This window comes from Bombyx mori, chromosome 14, assembly GCF_030269925.1.
Source record: "Bombyx mori chromosome 14, ASM3026992v2".
Lineage (NCBI taxonomy): Eukaryota > Metazoa > Arthropoda > Insecta > Lepidoptera > Bombycidae > Bombyx > Bombyx mori.
Genome location: NC_085120.1, coordinates 6,956,445 through 6,974,875, shown reverse-complemented (window position 1 = coordinate 6,974,875; position 18,431 = coordinate 6,956,445). Strand labels below are relative to the sequence as shown.

Genomic DNA, 18,431 nt, shown 5'->3' with positions numbered 1-18,431 from the left:
GATTGTATTTTATTTTATTCCACTCTGTATTGATGCAAACTATAAAGCCTTCGTCAAACAGAACGCGTACTTAGCGCGCGTAATAGCGCTAAACTAAAGCCGCGCTATGACGCCGAGATGTGTTTTCATACTATGGTAACATAAACTATGGTAACATACCGTCAAACAGAGCGCCAGCGCTATAGCGCTTATAGCGCTGGCGCTCTGTGTGACGGTATGTTACCACAGTAGTACATCACATCTCAGCGTCATAGCGTAGCGCTCTGACGCGCGCTAATTAAGCATTCTGTTTGACGAAGCCTTAAGCATAATAATTAATTGAATCAATTCTGTAATATATGACACCACTCAAACCCGATTCTTGATATGCTGGATTCGTAATTTTTGCTAGGACAAAACTGCAAGTAGTAAGGACAGTCTTTTTTTTAACAGAATAACATTTCGTCGTTCTGTTTATCTTGGTTAGGATATTATATTATTGTATTGACATCGGGGTTTGATACGTGTGCAATTGTCAAATGAATCTTGTCTTGTCTTGAATTTGATGAAAATAGCGTTGAAAGCTTAGAGTATACATAAAATATATATACCCTAAGGTTGAAAGGTTTCGTCACGTAGGTAGATAGAAAATTTTAGCGTAATTTTAACACTCTTAAATTCAAGACGAAAGAAACAAGCAGGATTGTACCTGGTGCATTGCACCTAATGAGCTGTGAAAAGCTTTTCTTAATCTGGGCCTCATAGTTTTGTCCGCGCTCATTAGGGATTTAATTTTTTTATTTATTACTTATGTGGGTAGACGAGCTCACGGTCCAACTGTTGTTAAATGGTTACCGGAGCCTATAAACATCTACAACGAAAATGCCGCCACTCACCTTGAGACATGAGTTGTAAAGTCTCACTTTAAACAGTACAACGGCTGCCCGCCCCGCCCTTCAAACCGAAACGCATTACTGCTTTACGGCAGAAATAGGCGGGGTGGTGGTACCTACTCGTGCGGACTATTAATACATTGATTCGAAAAAATATCAGACTCGTGCGTTTTAGAGACGGGTAGGCAGGTAACGATTTATGCGTCATTGAAAATTACGTAAAACGTAACTATTGTATTCAAATTTCCAACGTCGAATACACGCGCCGGCCAGCTCTGGTTGTATTTATTACCTGTGTTGTTATCTGTAATGTATGTTTTGTTTACCGCTTCCCTAACACAAAAGAAAACCTGGGTCTATCGTCTTAAATGATACGTATAGTATTAAGGTTTTTGAAATAATAAAACATAATCTGTAACATATTTTACTTAACATACTTAATGTGTAATGTACAGAACTCATTGTGTTCGACGTTTATTCTTTTTTCTCCGCGACTCATTAGTCTTGTTGATCGGCTGTTTGGGCTGCTTGATCCTCTCCCTCGCCAACCTCTTCAGTTTCAGTGCGTGCTTGCCTTTCTTTTTCTCAATCTTCATGGCCTTTTTATGGACCTCAGCCTGTTCCTTTAACTTAAAATTACTTCTCATTTTATGTTGGGTTCCTTCCTTCGCTGTTAATCCGGTAAATTCGTTGACATTTTCTACTTTAGGATTTCTAACGAACCTACCGCTGCCGTATTCAGTGTTGTTCTGTTTATTCTTCTTATCGTATCTCCCTTTCTTTGCGTAACCTTCTTCGGGTGCTTTGTTCGCTTTTCTCTTTCTGTTTTTCCCGTAGTCTATGGCTCCGTTATTTTCTTGTTTTTTAGCGAGCGGATTGTTGGCGACTGACTTTTCTAGTCTCTTCTTTCTTGCGTTCAGAGCTGTCCGATCTTCTATTGAGAACGATACGATTGGTCTCTGTAGAAGAACAATAACGAATGAAACTTCAGTCACGACTTTTTTTTATTGCTTAGATGGGTAGACGAGATCACAGCCCACCAGGTGTTAAGTGGTTACTGGAGCCTATAGACATCTACAACGTAAATGCGCCACCCACCTTGAGATATAAGTTCTAAAGTCTCAAGTATAGTTACAACGGCTGCCTCACCTTTCAAACCGAAACGCATTACTGCTTCACGGCAGAAATAGACGGGGTGATGGTACCTACCCGTGCGGACTCACAAGAGGTCGGTCCTACCACCAGTATTAACCATTTATAAATGTGATGTGATTTAGTTAATCTTAAGGAGATTTTGAATTGATTTTGAAAAACAGACATGGAACAAATAATCATTTTTATAAAATAAGTCACAAAATAAATAAAAATTTCTACAATTGTTTTTTGTTGTTATACATTTTATGAAAATTGGAATGAAAATCGGGTATACCCACGTTATTTTTATCAAATATATCCGGATTATTGTTCAATTTCCTGAGACAGGCCAAGGCGTCTTCGTGTCTTGTGAACATCACGAAACCGTAACCTTTAGATCTGTAAAAGAGAAATTAGTAATATATTTGTAGAGCTATTTGATGAGATTTTTTTTTAAACTGGTTTCAAGAAGATGAATTTATATGAGTCAAGGGCGGTTTCACTGTCCACCAAGGCCTCAACAGCTACTGTGTGTGATGGTGCTCATCATCACTACAATGTGAACATTGTATTGTCCGTCTTGAGGTGTCCAATCCTCAACTAGTTTTATATTTTTGTTATAATAAAACCACTCAAAAATTGACATACTTAATTAGGAAACAGAAAGTATTGTGTCATCGATGAGTTCAGAATAGGTATTTAAGATGTGCGTATCACAAAATAACAACTTGATGTTTTTGGTAAAAAATATTTACTGATCCAAATTTCAACGACCGAGAATACTAATAATAGTAATAATAATACTGACGGATGTTTCCCGTCCCTCCCGACCGGCGCGCGGAGGTCCCGCATGACGCGCGCCTCCGTCAGCACGCCGCCCCTCCTCGCCGCGCCCCGCCCCCCGCCCTCGTCCATCCCCGCCGCGCGACTGCACACGCGGCGCAGCGTGGAGTCGTCACAGTTCGGCGGCAGGTTCGATACTACCAGGCGGTACCGCGATACGAATCTAGAAGAAAAGATTACAGTTATAGATCTTTTTTGATAGTATATGTTAAAATTATCTTTTCATCATCATCATTCTCCTGCCCTTCTCCCAGTCACCAGATGTCGACACAACATGTTTTCTCATTTCATACTCTTCTTCTTCTATATCGTTCCCTCACTACTGAGGATTGCGACCACATGTGACGTTCTTCCACTGTGTTTGGGTGGCATGGACCGCATGGTACACACTACCACCAAGTGCTTCTCTTACTAGATCTGATCATCTGCCCACGGCGCGCTTGCCCTCTATGCGACCCGCAATTATGAGCTTCTCTAATTCATGTCTGGGAGACCGCACTATACATATATCCGAAGAAGCTCATAACATATACCATTTCTTCGCTCACTCCCCTCTGCGCGCAATCCATCCATTTCTACTTAGGTCTACCTCTTCCTCTATAGTCTTCCACATTCATAGTTAACACTTTCTTACCAACCTCATTATCATTTCGTCACATCACATGTCCATACCATCCCAAATGCGCATTTCTCAACTTCTCTGTCACACATGCCACTTTCAGACTGTCTCTAACATATTCATTCATAAAAGTGTGTTATATTATTAGGAAATTACAAAAAAGTACAAAAAGTTTGGCAGGGGTGATTACTATTGAGATGCCCAGCTTGATGTGATCTACTGGAGATACGGAATTGAACTCTACATTGTATTTGTGAAATGGAACAGATGAGTGTTTCGGGGCAGAAATAGGTAGAATAGTGCTTCTCATCTGTGCGGACTCAGAATACGCCTTACCACCAGTGCATGTGAGTTGGCACTCGCAGTATTCAAGTGTAGTAATGAGAAGAATTATCTTTCTCAATGCTTAATAATTCACTGACCTATTCAAGTTCTTTAACATCTGTGTCTTACTTCGCTCTAAGGCCAATCTCTTAGACATATCGGAAGCGGATACGCCGACAGCTGCTTTTGTACCGGCCACTATGACTGTAATGACAAAAAAAAAAATTTACTAAACTACACAAATCCATACTAATATTATAAATAGGAAAGTGTCTTTGTTTATTTGTCCTTTAACGAAGCAACAGATTGACATGATTTTTTTAAAGAGATAATTTTAAGTCCGATAATTGACAAAGGGAACATTTTGAAGAAAAAAAATTGCCTTTGTAGGCAGACTAGCATACGGCCCACCTGATGGTAAGTGGTTACCGTCGTACGTCAGCAACGCCAGTGGCAGAGCCAAGCCGCTGCCTACCGTTACACATTTCGTGACATTTAAAATAAAATCATTAACCCTTTTCTTTAACACGCATGCGAATCCGGGGGTAACAGCTAGCAAATTATAAACAAGCTCCTCTCCAATAAATGTTTACAAAATATCAACACAAGTATTTACTCAGGGTGTCTACAGTTTACCCCATAGCCTTGTTTCCAAATCCATAGGCACCCCAACTTGTCTCTACATAATATGACCTCAAGACGCAAGGTAAAAAGTCCAAGAAACTCTGATATAATACACTAGCATTTGTATATTAACTGGAATAATTATTCCATTCCAGTTCCAAAGGTAGTAAGTAATAATAGTAGTGAAGGCAGCCGTTGTACTGTAAGAACTGAGACCTTACAACTTATATCTCCAGGTAGGTTTTTTTTTTTTTATTGCTTAGATGGTTGGACGAGCTCACAGCCCACCTGGTGTTAAGTGGTTACTGGAGCCCATAGACATCTACAACGTAAATGCGCCACCCACCTTGAGATATAAGTTCTAAGGTCTCAGTATAGTTACAACGGCTACCCCACCCTTCAAACCGAAACGCATTACTGCTTCACGGCAGAAATAGGCAGGGTGGTGGTACCTACCCGTGCAGACTCGCAAGAGGTCCTACCACCAATGGTTACGCAAATTATAATTTTGCGGGTTTGATTTTTATTACACGATGTTATTCCTTCACCGTGGAAGTCAATCGTGAACATTTGTTAAGTACGTATTTCATTCGAAAAATTGGTACCCGCCCGCGGGATTCGAACACCGGTGCATCGCAACAACGAATGCACCGGACGTCTTATCCTTAAGGCCACGACGACTTCAAACGGTGACGGCATTTATGTTGTAGATATCTATGGGCTCCGGTAACCACTTAACATCAGGTGGTCCGTGAGCTCGTCCACCCATCTAAGCAATAAAAAAAACACTTGACCAAAAGAACTACGTTGTGGACCGAAATATACCTCCTTCTTTGACGAGATATAAATTCCTGTTATCTTTAGGTTCTTTCTTCTTGCCATTCTGTAAATTTTCTTTCTTTAATGCCGGCTTCACCTGTAACACTTGACCCTCCAGCTTCAAATGATCTGCCGATGCTGACAGGATTTTATCTGCATCCTCCTTGTTCTGAAATTTAATTAAAGCATTCAAACTTTAAAGTCTCACAGTTATTGCTGAACATCAAGTGGACTATGAAATTATTTTTCCATCTAAACCAATAAAAATAAATAACTTTTCAAATAATCAGTTTACATCACCAATATTAAACATTAGCATTTTTTTGTAATTTCTTAACTAAGTTTTTGAAATGCCATCCTATCCAGGTTCTTACTCCAGACTCTTTCGTTACATACTCATTATATTTTTCTAGTGTCTTTTTAGATTTGGGAATCACTAGACTACATACAGTCTCAAATACAGCAAAACAATATTACATTAAATTAATATTATCTATATATATAAAAATGAATTGCTGTTCGTTCGTCTCGCTAAAACTCGAGAACGGCTGGACCGATTTAGCTAAGTTTGGTCTAAAATTATTTGCGGAAGTCCTGAGAAGGTTTAAAAGGTAGATAAATATGAAAATGCTCGGAATGAAATAAAAATAACAATTTTGTTTTTCCTTTGATGTCTCCCCCGTCGGACGGATTCCTTTTGTTTGTTTCTAAGTTTATTTTATACAAAAGTTTAAGTCTTTTATTTATCGATTGAGGCACTACGAAGTATGCCGGGTCAGCTAGAATTATTATAATTATCTTCTCGGGTGCTTAACTTGAAATTGACAACTCGTTAAAACTCAAAACAACTCACCACAAATTTAATAAAGCCAGTTCCTTTAGAATGTTCAGTGAGCTTATCCATACATATAAGTGCATATTTCACGGGCCCGATTTTCTCGGCGAAATCTCTTAACTGATCATTATCTATACTAAAAGGTATATTTGTTACAAAGACTGTGCATCCGTCTTCAGCATCGTTTAATCTTATCCTGTAATTAAAGTGTAATAATAAGTTAATGAAGTGTAATGTAAACTTTTTTTTTTTGCAATAAAATGCCCATGTGATGTAATATTGTTGTTAAATCCATTACAGTGATACAGCATGAATGTGATCACCTAGCTTGAGCTCTCTAATGGAATAATAGATTTTACTTCTGCTTCAGTCTTCAGAAGTCGTCGTGGCCTAAAAGATAAGACGTTCGGTGCATTCGTGTTGAAGGGATGCACCGGTGTTCGAATCCCGCAGGCTGGTACCAATTTTTCTAATGCAATACGTACTCAACAAATGTTGACGATTGACTTCCACGGCGAAGGAATAACATCGTACCACCGCCCTTGCCTATTTCTGCCGTGAAGCAGTAATGCGTTTCGGTTTGAAGGGTGGGGCAGCCGTTGTAACTATACTGAGACCTTACAACTTATATATCAAGGTGGGTGGCGCATTTACGTTGTAGATGTCTATGGGCTCCAGTAACCACTTAACATCAGGTGGGCTGTGAGCTCGTCCACCCATTTAAGCAAAAAAAAAAAACTTCTATCACATTATTGCTTGACAGTAAGTAGAAGTGGATTGGTACAGAATTTCTTACGTTTTAATGAATAGTGTAGACACGCCCTTTTACTTTTTTATTTTTGTGTCTTTTTGGCTTATTTTTCCTTAAAACTAAGCTCTATTGCACTATATGTCTTTTCTCATTAAAAGTGTACAATTTCCTAAAATATTCGAAATTGGGTTAATATGCGGAATCATTCAATATCACCAGTATTTTTCTCATAAATACTGTCAAAAGAGGTAGTTTCAATTAGATTTTTTTTTTAGTTTGCCTATTATTTGACTACTATTAACATTAATTCATAATTTTATCTTACTTTAATAGACAGATAATGTAACAGGTAAACCTTTAAAACACTCTCCTGTAAAATTAGCAAGTTTTGAGATTATACAGTTTTAATGTGAGTACATGATTGGTTCAAATAATTAGTATATTTAGTGAATCTAAAAGCAGCCTTTAAATTTACGCACAATTTTTTTTAGGCAATATTATAAGGAATAAGGGCGGATGTCGAAAAACATTTGATATGGTCACTTACGACTTTGCTTCTACTATGATCTACAGCTGATAATATAAAATAAACAATTGACATTTTATTTTATTTTAACATCAATTTAATAAAAATATGTTATGAATAATAGGCAATACCAACCAAAAGGTAGGAGTTCTAGAAAAGAAGACTGGTAACACTGGTAATTTCTGATAGACATTAAAATTTATGTTGTGATTGCTTCTATTGTTTTTATACTGTCAATGAAATTTACCATACCTTTTTGTTTCAGCTTGTGTGCTAGTCTGACTTAAGTTATCATCCATATCTTCCTGATCTTCATCAGCTGACTCTTCGTCTTCTTCTTTCTCATCATCACTATTGTCTTCTTTTTCTGAATCACTTTCTGACTTTACATTATCATCAGTGTCATCATCAGATTCACCTGGCAATAAATGTTCAGTTAATGATTTACTTGTTGGTACTTAAGCTAGCAGGCCAAGAATAAATTATTACAAGGTTTTTATCTAATTAGGTATTTAATCAATTTAATTTACATAATATTGTGGTGTCTAAGCTAGCACTCTGCAATAAAAGTGAATTAAACTTACTCTTAACTTCTGGTTTAATATCATCACTTGACAAATTCAATTGTGCTCCATCATCATCACTATCTGACTCCTCCTTCTTGACTTGGTCCTGAAGCTCAAGTTGTTGGTGCACGATGTGTTGCATATACTTGTCTTTCGGTACAGCCCAGTCCACTGATATTGGTCTGCCTATAACACAACACCTAATATAAGTAATACCAAATATCTAGAATTTCATTTGTTCAGTAGTTAAAGATATATATTCCCAGTATTTTACATCTTTTATTATTCAGTGTATTCTCAGCTCAATTTGGCAAATGATACAAATAATAAACAAATAAACGTGTAGTCTTTTTTCATTGTAGATTTATATACTTTACAATCTGAAATAGACAGAAACTTCAAAATTGCTATCATAATTGAACAAGTAAGAAACCTTTAAAAAAATTGAAAATGGAGATAGCTGTTATCAAAATAAATGCACATTACAGTTTAAGGTATCACTCAATTAAACTGCAGTAATTGAAGAAGACAAAATGAGGTAAGTATTCCTACAGCACTGCCAACAGACAGTAGCAGAAGAGCACTTGTGCACACTGCTGTTTGTACTCACCTAAAAAAGGTTTCATATTTGTATTCAATAATGCTTTCTTAGCCATTGGTACATTCTTGTAATGAACAAAAGCACATCCAACCAATTTTCCATCCGGCTTTTTTAGTAATTTCACCTCCAGTATATCACCATAAGGTGCAAAATATTCTTTTAAGGATTCTTCTGTGGCTTTAAATGATACATTCCTAATAACTAATCGAGCATTTCTATTAACTCTTGGTTTTTGTTTTTCTGGTTCAGTTTTGATTTCTCTTTTACCTGTTAAAATAGATAAAAGTAAGAAGAGATTATTATGCAGTTTAGTTTTTTGTTTTTTTTTTCAGGTTTTGAGATAAACATCAGAGGATCCATCCAGTATTATGCAATTCGCTTTTTTTTACATTAAACTAAATATGCTGGCCTTCAAAATAGGAAATAAATATTAAAACACCATTCCTATGATAATTATGGTATCCTCTAGCTTAATACTCTGTAACTTGGTTATATTTTGTGGCGGGTAGCCATCATACAACGCAAGATATTTGACAGATGCCTGAATCTCGCTTAGGACATTTTCAAGATAAGCTTGCATATATACAAGTTCCGAACAATAACATTCGGACCGTCGGTCTACCGAGCAAATATCATCGGCTCGGTGGAAGATCTTTCTTCTTCTTCTTTTAGATAATTTGGCTCCAACGCCTTTGGCATTGATTTTGCCAATGTCAAAGTATTTACAAAAATGACAGGTGCTTAGAGAGGGAAAAAATTACTAAATCTAAATACAAATAAATTTGGTCGGTTTTTCCATACGCGAATCTGTGGTTTTAAGAACAGCACAAACAAATATATGTTAGACTAACTACTTTAGAGATAAATATTATTAGCAGATAAAAATTTACACAGAATATTTACATGTTTAGAATAGACTAAAGTTAATAAACAATTAATATTAATAGGTCGGGGAATGTCATTGGGAAGGATATCATAAAGAGGGGATACGATATTGGGGCAGTCGAAGAAAATGTGATCCAGGGTACCCTCATCTAATCCACACTCACAAAGAGAATGGTCACGGACTCTAATTTTGGCAAGAAAAACAGGGGAGCACCATGGCCAAGTCTAAGACGGATTATAGCTGAGACAATTTTTTTAGGAAGATGGCAGTGGGAGGAAAACCAAGGCTTAGAGGGCAGGGTCGGTTGCAAGTTACCATAATGCTTACCTACTGACTGACGAGAAATCTGCCAGCTTTCATTCCAAGATTGAAGCATATCAGATTTTGCCAGAGAATGTAAATCTCGAGGAAAAATTTTGTTATACTTGTTACAGCCCATAACAACAGCCTCCTTGGCACAGGAGTCAGCAAGCTCATTCCCACAAATTCCGCTATGACTTGGGATCCAGACGAGAGTGACATCAAGTCCGGAGCAGTGACATTGAAACAGAGTTTCTTTAATTTTTAATATAATTTCAAAATTGACTTTTGAATGCGATGGAAATTTAGTTATGTCTTGAAGACAGCTTAAGGAGTCCGAAAAAATTACCGATTTACTTAGACCGCGGGTTTTAATAAAAAGAGCTGCTTCTAAAAGAGCAACAGCTTCACCAGAGTACACAGAGGAAGTCTGAGGGAGTTTGTATTTTAGGGAGATTTTAAACTTGGGGATCCATACCGCAGCACCTACAGGACCATTTTGGGATAGTTTAGATGCATCAGTGAATAGGTGATAATGATTAGGCCATTGTAGTTGTACTATGTTCTGAAATTGTAAATTTGCTCCTGGGGAGTCTTTATGGATCCCAATATTCAAGAAGGTAGTGGGACGAAATAAAAGACAGTCAAAAGAGAAAAGAAAGAGGGGGAATTTATCATATTGAGAAATTGGAGAAGCTAAATTTTGCAGTTTCTTATACGAGTTGACAAGAGGAGGTACAGATTTATGACGCCAGTATCTAGAGGTTTCGGTCAGTTGAGCAAGTTGGGAAAGTAGAGCTAAAAGGGGGTGGTTTGAGAGAGAAATTACTTTGTAGAAAAATCTATCAGCTAGAAACTGTCTACGCAAGGCTAAAGGAGGTTCAAAACATTCAACTTGTAGGGCATTTATAGGAGAAGATTTCATGGCGCCAGAGATGATTCTGAGGCATTTTGATTGAATACGATTTAGTTTTGTAAGTGCCATTTTATTACAAGGCTCCAAAACAAAGCAACCATAGTCAAAGTGACTTCTAATTAAAGCATTATAAAGAAGCTTCTGGCTGTAAGGATGTGAACCCCACTTAACACCGGAGAGTGCGCGTAGAACATTGATGCTCTTCTCAACTTTATTGCAGATATAGTTTAAATGGTGAACACCGGAGAGTTTAGAATCCAAGAGAATGCCCAAAAACTTAACTTTACTCAAGACTGGAATAGATTGGTTACAAATTTCAATATTTATTTCAGGGATAGCTCTCTTACGGGAGAAAACAACCGCAGAACATTTAGGGATGGACAGGGATAAGCAGTGATCATTCAACCAAGAATTCAGGTTAAACAAAGCAGAATTTAGACAATTACAAGCTTGTGAGAAAGAATCAGATATGGTATAGAGGGCAATATCGTCAGCATATTGGAGGATACGGCAAAAAGGGTTCACAGTAGTATCTAAAATAGCAGTGTAAATATTATAAAGCAGAGGACTGAGAACAGAACCCTGAGGCAGACCTTTTCAGGTCCGATGAGAAGAATTTTCACCTAAGATGCGAACTATAATAGATCTGTCATAAAACAAATTGAAGATAAAATTCACAATTCTAGGAGGCATATTCAGGTTAATAAGTTTTTGTCTAAGTAAATGAAGGTCGACATTGTCGTATGCAGAGGAAATATCTAGAAAAACTGCTATAACATGACGATTTTGAGAGAATGCAACACGAATATCTGAAGTGAGGAGGCTCAGGCTGTCCAATGTTCCGTAACCTCGTCTAAAGCCAAACTGACTATTAGGGAGAATAGACCTGTTTTCAACTATCCATTCTAGACGATTTTTTATCAAATGTTCCATAATTTTAGCTAGCACACTCGAGAGAGCAATAGGTCTATATGAACAAGATTGAGCTGGATCCTTGCCTGGTTTTAGAATTGGGATTATCAATTGAGTTTTCCATGAGGCTGGAACAGAACTGGAGAGAAATATATGATTTAAAAGATTTAGAAAGATTTTTTTAGAAGAGTCAGATAATTTTTTTATAAAAGAGTACGGGAAGCCATCTATACCTGGGGCTGAATCTCGGAGGTTGTCAAGAACACAGCATAGTTCTGCAAATGAGAAGCTGGAATTCATGGGGTCATTAGAGGCGGAGGAGGGAATTAAGGGACAAGGTTTAAAAGGCACAAAGGGTGGGCAGAGTTTGGAGATAAAATCAGGAAGCCAAGACAAGGAATTAGAATTAATATTATTATCAGATTGTGATTTACGAAATGCTTTTATTTTTTTCCAAATCAAGGAGGCAGGAGTTCTTGGGGAGAGAGACTCGCAAAAATTACGCCAAGCAAGAGATTTCTTTTGTCGCAAAAATCTTTTAGAGATGGCCGAAATTTTCTGAAATTCTAGGAAATTCTCTAAAGAGAGAATTTTAGAAAATTCAGACTCAGCCTCCTTGCGTTTTTGGACTATTTGGGAGCATTCAGCATCCCACCATGCTGGTGAGGGAATTTTATTTGAAGCTGAATTCCTTAAGGGAATGGTTAGTTCGGCAGCGGAGGATAAAATGGAACAAAATTCTAGGTACAAAAATAGAGTATTTTCATCATTTGCATCAGGAAGAGATTCAAGATTATTTTGAACTAAAGATGAATACTTTTGCCAGTCGGCCTTGTTAAGTCTGAATTCCAAAAGGGGTTCATATGGAACTGAAGATGGGATGGAAGAATCGGCTAGAGTTAGTAATATTGGAAGATGATCACTGCCATGGGAGTTGGACAGAACAGACCAAGAAATCGAGTTAACTAAAGAGGGAGAGGACAAGGACAGGTCTGGGGCACTTGGACTTTGGGATGGGGATACTCTACGGGTGGGAGTTCCATCATTAAGTAGACACAAATTTAATTCATCAAGTTTATCAAGAAATAATGAGGAATTTGAGTCACATAACTCAGAACCCCACATTGTATGGCGTATGTTAAAATCTCCTAAGACTAAGAGAGGACATGGAAGAGAGGTTAAGAGTGTTGAAAATTCTTGAATAAGGTTACTGTTAGGGTGAGGGATGTACACTGAAACCACTGTGATGTTAAAGCAGCGAACTGCCACAATGTTAATTGCTGAGGAATGAGGAGGAAGGGTAATGCGAGAAAAAGATATATTTCTTCTGACCAAGATAGCAGTTCCTGCCCAGCCGTCGTCTCTGTCATCGCGGAGACACGAGAACCCGGGCACCCTAAGCAGAGTATCCGGTCTCAACCATGACTCCGCAACAGCAAAGAGGACAGGGTTATATTGATTAGATAGATAAATAATTTCTTGTTTTTTATTTCTGATACTACGACAGTTCCATTGTAGGACCTTCGTCATTATGCTTTGGTTGAGAGTTGACGAGACTAGAGATTAAAGCGTGAATCTGAATCAAGACGTTGTTCGGTAGTATATCATTGAATTTTGATAAAATATTTAGAAGCAGCATTGACATTAATTCCGCGAGATTATCATTTGTAGCAGGGGCACAGGGGGTGGGAGTGCTAAGAGCACAACCATTGGGTAAACAAGAGTTAGGAGGGCTAATAATATTGTTGTGAGCATGACGATCATAAGACTTGGAAAGTATTGGTTTAGACGATTTTTCAATAAAAACAGTTTTTTTGTATGAAGTTGACGGAGTATGACGAGAAGATGAGGGGGAGGAAGACGGGAGGGTATTCGAAGATGGAGCTGATCGGCTCAGGAAGATAGGTTTTTGGGGAAGAGAAGAATTGGCAACATCGGCATAGGAGGTGCGGACTGAAGGAAATCTGCGAGCTGCCTCAATATAACTAATATTTTCTTCAGACATAACCATCTTAATTGATCTTTGACGGGCATGTTCGGGGCATTTCGGGTCAGAGGCGGGATGACAACCAGAGCAGAACAAGCAGGTTATGTTATTTTCTGAAACACTACAAGAATTACCTTCATGGGGGCCTGCGCATCGAGAGCAGCGGGCTTGCGATCGACATTGATCACGAATGTGCCCAAAACGACAACACTTTAAACACTGAATAGTGGGAAGAGTATATATGTTTACAGGGAGGGAAACGCTGCAACAATATACATGTTTAGGAAGAACTTGCCCAAGAAAAGAGAGGACAACTGTACCCGTCGGTTCCCATACTGTTTTTCCATCTATTTTCTTTTTCTTATTCATTCTTCTGGCTTTAATGACGGTGGTTGAAACAGACCGACACTCAATCCATGAGACTAGGTCCTCAAGAGACCACTCTACAGGAATTTGTCTCACGACACCCATCCTGGTAACTTGAAAGCGTGGAATAATTGCTGACAATTTGTTAGATGAAAGTAATGGGTTTGTTAAAAATGAATTCGCTTCGTTATATGTTTTAAAAATAATAGCAGCCCTATTTCTACCCATGTTTTTAATTTCATCTATCCCTGAGATCTTACCATTGTAAATAATTTGAGCAATTTTAAGGGTACGGGTGTGGTTCGAAACTGGGGCAAAGTCACCATCTGAACGAGATACATGGACAACAAAAGGGCCAGAGTCAGTTTCAGAGTAATTAAGAACTGAATTGTTATCAAAACCTGACCGGGTGTAGGTATGTTGATTAGAGGCAGCTGCCGGTAAATGTGGAGCTGATCTTTTTTCTGGGACGCTTAATACGTCTTCCGCAGGGCGTTTTTGTGAAGATTTTACAGGAGAATTAAGCATTAGAGAAAGATCGTCCATCTCTGAATCTAAAGAAGACCTCCCTCTGTCCGGCGGGACATTTTCGCCCACCGAGGACGACATTGACATAAAAAATACACTTACCAGTTAAATGAAACTTAAACTAATCCACCACCAACAAAAATAGGGAAACACAATTCTTAAAAACACAGAAAAAACGGGAAAAACACTAAAAATAATCGAAACGCGTGTGATCTGACAGATGTCCAACTACCCTCTCGGAAGATCTTTCCTTTGTCGTAAATCTCTCCAAATATTTCATTTGACAAGACCTTGTCTGCATGTGATAGTAACTAGTATTTCTACCAGTATGTTTTACATGCATTATTTTATTTAAATATACAGATATATATTAGTTTTTTATATGCAATTTATGAAATTCACATAAAACAACAGGTAACAAGAATACTGTTATGTTATGTTGATATTTGATGGTATGAACTAAAAATATTATACTTACATTTAATTTCACTTTTTTCAGGTTTACTCTTTCTATCATCTGTAGCTTCATTGTCCTGTCTCTGCTCACTGTATTTGTATCTAGGAACAGCCCACCCCACTTGTATCGGTCTATCTGGATATTTTTAGAATTATCAAACATATGTTCTTTATTTTCATATCAAATGTGAAGATGGAGTAATATTTTGGAATAAATAACTCTTCTTGTTTCTACTTTAGTCTTATGGAAATTTCAGGTCATTATCTGGCTGGATGTGTGGTGTCAGCCTATAATTTTCCTATGATTGTTGTAAAAGGCGACTAAGGAATTTACTAGAGAATGGGCAGCAGAATACTTTGAGTATTATTCCAGCTTACTGCAACTGTCAAGTCTCAGAATCTGATGCTGAATATTGTAAGCCTTATAAAATTATATAAATATAAATTGGTGCAAAAAGTCTCAGGACGGTATTCACATTGTGATGTCTATGGGCATTGCACTGGATGGGCCATAAGCTTGTTCTCATATCTTGAGGAATGAAAAAATCAAGAGCTAAGTTTTTTATTGATTTTATGCATGCACAGAATTTACTTGCGGGGTCTGTTGAAATGTTGTATTGGATATTATATAATTCTGTTTATTAGCCAATTTTCTTTATTGCCATATTAAACCCCTTATTTTACCTACTTAAGTAAAAGTGAAAAAAGCTAGTGGATGCTTACAACATGAAACATCCTAACCAACAGATATTTTGTAACCAGAGTAGCTTACACTCTGTGTTGATGAATTAGCTAGGCCACGTAATTACATATATGATATAAAAAAAAGTGAATTAGGTTGATTTTTTTATTTGCGTATATAGGTGAACAAGCTCACAGCCCAGTGTTAAGTGGTTACCAGCACTGATGGACATGAGACATGAGGTTGGAGTCTCGATTTTATTGCACTATGGCTGTCAAATTGGAACCATTGCCTCGCAGTTGACATAATATGTAGGAAGAATGGCAACCACTATTAACGCATGCACGATCTCTTCGTTTATTTGATTTAAGCATATCTGACGACAGCTGTTATTTTGGGAAGTAATATAAAACTAAAGAAATAAATATTATTGCGTGAAATTATTTAGAAATACATACCAAGAAACAGTTTTTTATTTGTAGCTGACAAAGCTTTATTTGCCATGGGAACTTGAGTGAAATGCACAAAGCCACATCCAACCAATTTACCATCTGGTCTCCTCAATAGCTTTACTTCTTCCACGGTACCATAATGTGAAAAATGTTCTTTTAATTCTTTTTCAGTGGCTTTGAAAGATAAATTTCTTACTATGAGTCTAGCATTTCTGTTCACCCCATCTTTGTATTTTGAATTTTCGTCTATAGAATCATTAGTATCGTTGTAATCATTTCCCATTTTCCAGTTTTAGAAGAAGCCGTTTTTTGACTCCAAATACTAATACAAGGTTCACGTGCGATTCAAAACATAACCTCTACTCTACACTAAAATAAATGTTTAGCATAGATTTTTTTTTGGTACGATTTTTCCTAATTAGGAAAGGCAAGGGGATCTAAGAGTATACAGCCTTATAACATAGATTATACACTTAGTGAAATTGCACAAGAGTTAACAAGTGTATAACCTGTGAGCTAACATACCACGGTTAATGCCAGGTGAATGAAGTTAGCCCCTCAAAAAAATTTTTTTTTCCTATTTTATACTTATTTTCTATTAATTCGTATGTTCATCATTTGTTCATGATTGTTCAATGTTAATAATTGTTTGTTCTGCATTTATTTATTTAAAAAAAATATTTAAAAATATACCTACAAGTTAGCCCCTCTAATGCAATTTTTAATATTTTTTCATCCTTAATGACTCGTAAATATTCATTTTCGATTGTTCTTATATAAAACACGTTTGTTCTCTTTCGAAATTACTCGTTTTTTGTTTAATTTACTATTTTTATTAGTTGAATAAATGTATGCAAAATATGTGTACTGCGCATGCGTCGACTATAATGCCTAAACTTTCTACGCAGTTTTAATCGTGAAAAAAAAAACAAATATAAATCCTGAAGGAGCAATTAATTGGTATACAGTTTAATTAAAAAAATAAAAAAATAAATAAATGAAATAATGTGCATTGGCGTTAAGTTAGACCAAATACATTTTTTCCATCCTCTTACCTATCGTATTAAAATGTTATTTTACTAATGTTAAGAATATAATTTCGACTGTGTAAAAAGTTATTATAATGTATACCTATATTATCTTTTGAAAGATAAATAATGAACATATTTACTTATTTGTTTATATTACCTATGTGAACTCCCTATCTTTTTTATACCTTCATAACGATAAGTAGGAGGATGGAAAAAATGTATTTGGTCTAACTTAACGCCAATGCACATTATGTCATTTATTTATTTTTTAATTTTTTTAATTAAACTGTATACCAATTAATTGCTCCTTCAGGATTTATATTTGTTTTTTTTTCACGATTAAAACCGCGTAGAATGTTTAGGCATTATAGTTGACGCATGCGCAGTACACATATTTTGCATACATTTATTCAACTAATAAAAATAGTAAATTAAACAAAAAACGAGTAATTTCGAAAGAGAACAAACGTGTTTTATATAAGAACAATCGAAAATGAATATTTACGAGTCATTAAGGATGAAAAAATATAAAAAATTGCATTAGAGGGGCTAACTTGTAGGTATATTTTTAAATATTTTTTTTAAATAAATAAATGCAGAACAAACAATTATTAACATTGAACAATCATGAACAAATGATGAACAAACGAATTAATAGAAAATAAGTATAAAATAGGAAAAAAAAAATTTTTTGAGGGGCTAACTTCATTCACCTGTTAATGCCGGCCACTGACATGCGCGCATGTGAAGGGTCGCCAAACATTCATTCGCAAACCTAGCAGCTGTGCAAATGGGTTCGGTACTCAATTTGCGAACCCGTTTGCGCTTCCTCCCACACTTGTTTACGAATGTATATATTTTTTTGATCTACATAAGAAATAATTAGACAGCATAAACGCATTTGTTAACAAAACGCTAGTAAATACGGCCATTGCCAGCTGACTAACAAAACCAGCGCATTCGCAATGTAGGCGTGAGGTGATGGTTTGCTTATTAGATATAAAATAATTAATAATTGGGAACTTAATTATTTTTATGATCGAACTATCACCAATAGTCGTCGAACAAACGATAATTGATCAAAATTGATTAATATGAACAATAAAAATAAAGAAAGGGAGCCAACTTAAGAGTGATCATTTGTTTAATTAATTATAAATAAATAAAAGACAAACAAACAATTTTTACATTCGAAAATTAACGAACAATCAACGAACAAATAATAAAAAAAAAAAAAACCGAAAATAAAAAAAGGAGGGCCAAATTCAGTGAGCCTTTAGGTCAAAGTATTCTCTAAATTGCCAAAGCATAGATAAGACATAATGACATTGGTAGTTTTCCAATTATAACTCCTCCTCCTCCTCGCGTCGTTTCCTCACTGCTGAGGGTCGTGACCATTAT

At 36.5% G+C, this 18,431-nt stretch overlaps 1 protein-coding gene across 1 annotated transcript; it reads right to left on the bottom strand.

The window, feature by feature from the left end:
* Nucleotides 1-1,282: 1,282 nt before the first annotated feature.
* Nucleotides 1,283-16,551, bottom strand: LOC101735989 (RNA-binding protein 28). Its single transcript, XM_038015304.2, has 11 exons — nucleotides 16,006-16,551; nucleotides 14,888-15,001; nucleotides 8,524-8,781; nucleotides 7,932-8,099; nucleotides 7,600-7,765; nucleotides 6,089-6,266; nucleotides 5,242-5,404; nucleotides 3,891-3,996; nucleotides 2,815-3,012; nucleotides 2,306-2,405; nucleotides 1,283-1,831 (listed from the first exon to the last, which is right to left on the bottom strand). The coding sequence occupies exons 1-11, from the start codon at nucleotides 16,280-16,282 to the stop codon at nucleotides 1,331-1,333; spliced, it is 2,229 nt and encodes a 742-aa protein (XP_037871232.1). The 5' UTR covers nucleotides 16,283-16,551; the 3' UTR covers nucleotides 1,283-1,330.
* Nucleotides 16,552-18,431: the final 1,880 nt, after the last annotated feature.

Excerpts from the sequence above, each read along its gene's own strand:
- LOC101735989 (XM_038015304.2), bottom strand. The coding sequence starts at position 16,282 with ATGGGAAATGATTACAACGATACTAATGATTCTATAGACGAAAATTCA. Across the intron at positions 8,100-8,523 it reads AAATATGAAACCTTTTTTAG|GCAGACCAATATCAGTGGAC; the intron begins GTGAGTACAAAC and ends GTTGTGTTATAG. Across the intron at positions 6,267-7,599 it reads ACACAAGCTGAAACAAAAAG|GATAAGATTAAACGATGCTG; the intron begins GTATGGTAAATT and ends CTTTAATTACAG.